The sequence below is a fragment of the Orycteropus afer genome, unplaced genomic scaffold (genome assembly GCF_000298275.1).
Source record: "Orycteropus afer afer isolate SDZICR_OR568_19922 unplaced genomic scaffold, OryAfe1.0 scaffold00101, whole genome shotgun sequence".
Lineage (NCBI taxonomy): Eukaryota > Metazoa > Chordata > Mammalia > Tubulidentata > Orycteropodidae > Orycteropus > Orycteropus afer.
In genome coordinates, this window is record NW_006921688.1 from 1,615,187 (window position 1) to 1,622,334 (window position 7,148).

At 37.3% G+C, this 7,148-nt stretch overlaps 1 protein-coding gene across 1 annotated transcript in view; it reads left to right on the plus strand.

Annotated features, from left to right (window-relative positions):
• STXBP5 (syntaxin binding protein 5) overlaps positions 1 to 7,148 on the plus strand; it is a 268,776-nt gene that overhangs the window by 258,319 nt on the left and 3,309 nt on the right. The window contains exon 27 of the mRNA XM_007943195.2: positions 6,082 to 6,302. Coding sequence (XP_007941386.1) covers positions 6,082 to 6,302 — 221 coding nt within the window. The remainder of the gene's footprint in view (positions 1 to 6,081; positions 6,303 to 7,148) is intronic.

A 7,148-nucleotide genomic window follows, 5' to 3' on the forward strand; every position in this document is an offset into this window, starting at 1 on the left:
TTTGTTGAAGAGGGTCTGTGCAATCCTTCTGCCTAGTCCGCCATCTTGCCCCGCCTCTTTGTGAATTATTTTTAAGATAGGAGAATGTACATGGCCATGTAGCAGGGAAAGACTTTTTTTTAAGACACAGAAAACACTAATCACAAAGGAAAAAATTGGTAAATGTGACCATCTGAGAAACTTTGGTGTTTCAAAAGACAGTGAAAAAGCAAATATAAAGGACAAAAGACAATGAAAACTTAAGTCACAAAAGAGGCAGAAGTTTTTGAGAGAGAGAGAGAGATAGTATATGTCAGGAGTTTTGTTTCCAGAATATCTAGAGAGTTCTGCAAGTCAGTAAGAAAAACAATCTGCTAGAAAAATAGGTAAAAGATTTGAATGGGCATTTAACAAGAGGTAGCCCAGATAGCCATTAACCATGAAAAGTTGCTCAAGTATTTTCAAATCAGATCCATACTGAGATATAGTCACCAGATTGGTTCACATCTTAAAATCTACTAATAACATCTTGACAAGGATGTGTAGAGTAACAGGAGCTTTTCTGCACTGCTCTTTGAGTGTATAAATTGGTAAAGCGGCTTTGTGATGCAGTTTGAAATTATCTAGGAAATATTGAAGGTGCACATACCTTTATAATTCAGCAGTTCTATTCCTTGGAGTATGTCCCATAGAAATGGATGCTGTAACAGTGTATTAAAAGGGTTAGACACTGTGACAAAGTGGGATTTATCCCAAGAATGCAAGATTGTTCAATGTACAAAAAAAATACTAAAAGAATAATAGATTGTTTTAATAGAGTAAATGATAAAAACTACATGACCATCTCAATAGATGCAAAAAAAAATGACAAATTCCAGAAACATTTCATGATAAAAACAGTCAGTAACCTAGGAATAGAAGGGAACCACTTCCACTTGATAAGGGACATATATTAAATAAATAAATAAGAGTCATAGGCTTGATGGTGAAAGACCAAAAGCTTTCTCTCTAGGCACAGGAACAAGACTAGGATGTCCACTCTCACCACTTCCATTCAGCATATACTGAAGGTTCTCATGCAGGCAATTAGGTGAGGAAAACAATAAAAGGAAGAAAAGACATGCATATTGGAATGGAAAAGTAAAAGTATTGATTTTTTTGTAGATGATATGGTCTCGTACTTAAAACATCCTCTTTTAAAGAATCTACTCCACCAACAACAAAAAAAAGATAAAACATCAATATATCATTACTTTTCTGTACACTAGCAGTCAACACTCCAGAAATGAAATTTAAAAAAAAAAATTTCATTTAGCATTAAAGATAAAATAGGAATAAGATTAACAAAAGAAGTGAAATACATCTTTTGTATTTACTAAGAGCGACAAAAACATTATTTAAAGCAATTAATACATAAATAAAATGACATCCCTTGTTCATGGATTGGAAGACAGCATTGTTAAGATGGCAGTAATCATCAAACTGATCATCATATTCAAAACAATTTCTATTAAAAATCCCACTGGCTTTTTTCAGAAATCAATATGTTATTCCTAAAATTCAATGTAAATGAAAAGGATATAGAATAGCCACCAAAAAAGAAAAAAAAAAAAAAAAGGGCAGAAAAGGTTAGAGGACTCACACTTGGCAATTCCAAAACTTACTACAAGATTACAGTAATCAAGACAGTGTAATACTGGCAGGCAAAAAGGGTAGACATACAGAAAGTGAAGTAGAATTTAGAGTCCAGAAATAAGTCTGTACATTTATGGTCAGTCTATTTTTGACAAGGCTACCAAGGTAATTCAATGGGGAAAGAATAATCTTTTATTGGAAATGGACCAACAGGATATCCATGTGCAAAAAAATGAAGTTGGACATCTACCTTATACCATATACCAAAAAACAACTCAAAATGGGTCAAAGACATTAATGTAAGAGTTTAAAACATACAAGTCCTAGAAGAAAACAGTTGTAAATCTTTGTAAGCTTGGATTAGCTTATGATTTCTCAGATATGAGGCCTAAAGCACAGGCAACTAAAGAAATGATAGATAAATTGGACTTCATCAAAATTAAAACATTTGTGCATCAAACAGCACAAGAAAATGAAAAGACAGCCCACCGAATTAAAGAACATACAGGCACACCTTGTTTTATTGTACTTTGTTTTATTCTGCTTAGTATATAATGTGTTTTTTTACAAATTGAATGTTTGTGGCAGCCCTGCACCCAGAAAGTCTGTTGGCGCCATTTTTCCAGTAGAATATGCTCACGTCATGTTTTTGTGTCACATTTGGTAATCTCACAATATTTCAAACTTTTTCAAAATGCTGTTGCATACTTAATTCACTATAGTATAGTGTAAACGTAACTTTTATATGCACTGTTAAACAAAAAAATACACGTGACTCACATTATTGTGATACTCACTTTATTGCAGTGGTCTGGCACTGAACTCATGATATTTCTGAGGTATGCCTGTATTTGTATATCATATTTCTGATAATGTGTGATACCTAATAAGGGTCTAGTATCCAGAATATATAAAGAACTCTTATAACTCAACAATAAAAACTCAAATAGTGTAATTTAAAAATGGGTAGAAGATTTGAATAGACTTTTCTCCAAAATAGATACACATAATGTTCAGTAAGCACATGAAAAGATACTGGACATTATTAGCCATTAGAGAAATGCAGTCAAAACCACAATAAGATACCACTTCATATCCACTCAACTCATTCTGTCAAGTCAATCTGACTCATAGCAACCCTTCCTTGGGGTTCCGAGGCGATATCTGTATGGAACTAGATTGCCAAGTCTTACTTCCAAGGAGTGGCTGGTGGATTTGAACTGCAAACCTTCTGGTTAGCAGTCAAGCCTTAGGCACTACACCACCAGAGCTTGAATGTACAATAACAAATGTTGTTATGAATGTGAAGAAAATAGAATCCTCATGCATCTCTGGTAGGAATGTAAAATGGTCCAGCTGCTTTGGAAAACTGTCTGACAGTTCCTCAAAATATTAAACAGTTACCATATGTCCCAGAAGTTCCACTCCTAGGTATGTAACCAAGAGAACTGGCAATAGATTGTCATGCAAACACTTGTACAAATGTTCATAGCTGCATTATCCACAGTAGCCAAAAAAATGGAAACAATTCAAATGTCTGTCAGCTGATGGATAAACCAAATGTGATATATCAGTACAGTGAAATATTATTTGACCATAAGAATGACATACATGCTACAAATGGATGAACCTTGAAAACATTATGCTAAGTGAAGGAAGCCAGATACGAAAGGCCACGTATTATATGAATCTCTTTATATTAAATGATCAGAAAAGGGAAATCCATAGAGACAGAAAGTAGATTGGGAGTTTCTAGGGACTGGCGAGAGGGGAAAGTGGGGAGTGACTACTAGTAGACACAGGGTTTCTTTTGGGGGTGATGAAAATGCTCTGGAACTGGATAGAGGCAATGTTGCACAAACTTGTGGATATAAGAAAAACCACTGAACTATGCACTTAAAGGGGTGAATGTTGGGATATGTGATTTTATTTCAATTTCAAAAATTATGTATGCTGGTGTGCACCAGCATGCCTGTAGGACAGTGATCACAATGCCTGCCATTGCATGGAGTAGCCAACCACTGAAAAAAATGGCAGGTGTCCATCAGTGTTAGAATGGATAAAGTGTGATATTAATATTGTGAATTATAATACTTCAATGAAAATAAAAGAACTACAACTATATACCAAACTATGAGAGCATCTTTAATATTGAATGCAAGAAGCCCTTATACGAATGAAATATACTTCAAGAGTCTATTTCTATGAGCTCCATCAACAAAAAAATGAAATTATATTGCTTAGCCTTGTGTACACAAATGTTGAAACTATACAGAAGTGAAGAAGTACCATCCAAGGCAGGATGGCAGTTACATCCAGTGGGGAGGGAGCGGGGCTTGTGACCAGAAAAGACACCCAGGGCACTTCTAGGGTCCTGTCTGTCCTGTTTCTTCATCTGCACGAGAGCTACACAGGTATTTGCTTTATTGTAATTTGCTAAGCTATGTATTTTCTTTTTGATTCATTTTTCTGTTGCTGTTATGTGCTGTCGAGTCGGATCCGACTCATAGCGACCCTTCCTTGGGTTGCCGAGGCAGTAGATTGCCCAACCTCTTTTAAAATAAAAAGTTGAAAAATGAAGTCAAGAATTAATATTAAATCAGAATATTCTGCATTAATCAGTTTTATCAGAATAGATTCATATAACATTCGCTTTTCTATGCTTGTTCTTCAATGTAAAAATGGTATCCTTTTTTCCTTCTGTTCAGAATCATATCTCTGAATCCAGAGCTTATTAAAACCAAAGTACTTCAGGTAAAGAAAATAGCAAGTACCTTTCCTGTGCTCTCAAAGCACTGGGCTTAGCATTGTAGCCTAGAGAAATTTATTTTCTGGCTGGAAAGATAAAAATATGCACATGCAGAGTGATTAAAACGGAAGAGTTTATGTGCCAAATCTAATGAGAAAGAAAATACTAAGGTTCCATGTGGCCTGGAGTGTTTAGGTTGGGTAAGACTCCACATGGGAGACCCAGGGGTCTTGAAGACAAAAATGAGAACGCCCAGCTTGGAGAATAGTTAAGAACCTGGCATCAAATACTGCATTGAAGTGGAAGGAGAGAAAAGCAGGTCAGCTTTCATTGTGGGGCCCTTGGAATGGCCTGCAGTCTTAGGACTGCACAGAAAATCCATCCGAAGTTCTGTTGTTAGTTGCCATCGAGTCATCTCCAACTCATAGCAACCCTACGTGCAGCAGAACGAAACACCACCTGGTCCCACGCCAGCTCCGCGATCCGCTATACTTGAGCCCATCGCCACAGCCACTGTGTCGATCCATCTCGTTAAGGGCCTTCCCCTCCTTCGTCAACCGTCCACCTTACCAAGCATGGCATCCTTCTCCAGGGAATGGTCTCTTCTGACAACATGACCAAAGTAGGTGAGACGAAGTGTGGCCATTCTCGCTTCCAAGGAGCATTCCAGCTGCACTTCCTCCAGAACAGATTTGTTAGATCTTTTAGCAGTCCATGGTACTCTCAGCATTCTTTGCTAGCACCACAACTCAAAAGCATCAACTTTTCTTCGCTCTTCTTAATCATTGTAGTTCTGAGTAGCAAGGTAATAAAATAGAAGCAGAACTTTATGAAAATTGCTTCAGTGGTTGGGTACGTGAAGGATTAGAAAGAGGGAAGCCAGCAGCAGCCTTTGGCATGATTTCAGAGACTTTCACAGTAATCTAGGTGTTAGGTAAGGAGCTCTGGTGGTGTAGTGGGTAAGGCATTGGACTGCTAACCAGAAGATCAGTGGTTCAAACCTACCAGCTTCTCCATGAGAAGATATGAGGCAATCTACTTCCTTAAAGATTTGGAAACCCTGAGTGTTGCTATGAGTTGGAATCGTTTTGATGACAGTGAGTTTGGCTTAAGTGTTAGGTAGTCAGTCTGGTTTAAGATGGGAAAGGAAGTAATGGATTCCTGAGATCCTTTAAAGGAAAATTTTGATCTGTTGGTGACAAGGTAAATTGAGAAAGAGGAGTGAAGCATATCTACAACTTTTGGAGACAAAATGAAATACTGAATAAACTCATAAATTTTAATTTTTTTTTTCTTTTTGAACCTAAGTATAGAAATTTTTTTAAATGTAAAATAAAGTGTGCAATAAAAAATCAGTCCAATCTGTGTATTTTATTTACATCTCTTATCTTTATGTTTTTAGTTTTTAATTACTGGTATGTAAATTAGTGTCATGTGCCCATTATTCTTTTCAACAAATAATTACCAGCCTGCCTCTTCTGTGCATGCATCCTGCTATATGAGCTAGTATAGAATAGAATATTAATTAATGTACATTGGTTGTGCTTTTACATGTTTGAAGATTATAAAAGAAAAGCATTACTCATAAAGTGAAATATATAAATATTTCTGTTAAGTTGAAACTGATGTAAATATTTAAAACTGTCATGTAATAGACTTTTGTATGATGAAATTTTCATTTTTTGAGTTGTTCATTTTCATTTCTCAAATGCATTCAGTTGGCGAATCAGCCTCAGGCAAGGCTTCCAGGAGCCTCGCGCAGCATATCCCTGGGCCTGGTGGCATTGAAGGTGTGAAAGGCGCAGCATCAGGAGTCGTCGGTGAATTAGCACGAGCCAGGCTGGCACTCGACGAGAGAGGCCAGAAACTTAGTGACCTGGAAGAAAGAACTGCGGCCATGTTATCAAGTGCAGATTCATTCTCTAAACATGCACATGAGGTATGTCTATCACACAGGTATTAACACAGACCTCTAGGTGAAGCATATATGAACATTACTGTATTTTTGTAGCTCTTCCCTTTTTATACAATTACACAGTCCTGATTTTTGCCACCCTGTTGTTGTTATGTGCCGTCAAGTCAGACCTGACTTATAGCTACCCCTCCTTGGGTTTCCGAGGCGGTATCTCTATAGAAGTAGATTGCCCCATCTTCCTTCCAAGGAGTAGCTGGTGGGTTTGAACTGCCAGCCTTCTGGTTAACAGTCAAATGCCTTAGGCACTATGCTACCAGAGCTCCTGGGGAAGTATTAAAGTAATACGGTTCAGTAGCCTTTGGTCTCTACTGAAGTTGATAAAGTTTAAAGAAGCCTTGTCACCTTCAGGCTCTTTGTGAACAAAGCCATCAGCTTTGCAGCTATTTGTTAAGGAATGCAGTAGTCCTGAAGTTTGCCAAGATCTGCTGTCTTCTCAGTTATATTTTTATTGGTTCTTCAGCACGTCAGAACATCTTAACCACCTCAGAGTCTACTGCTAACTTTTCCTAGAGAAGAAATATTTGCCGCCTCGGCTTTCCCAGATCCAAATAACTGAAGCTTGCAGACATTTTTGTTCAGTTAAACAACGTGAAGTAGACCAGTTCACACCAAGAGGAAGCAAGCAACATTTTCCAACAGATTCATTTTGTTTGTCCTGGAAGTCATGGTAGAGCTTAAAAACAGATGTTCTCAAGTAGGGGTACCAAACAGACCTGCCTGCAACTGTGTTTTGTTGGCCAGGATTGCACCTTTAAAAACTTAAATGCCTTTAGGTAGAATACACAGTCTTTTTTTTTGACACGGATCAGC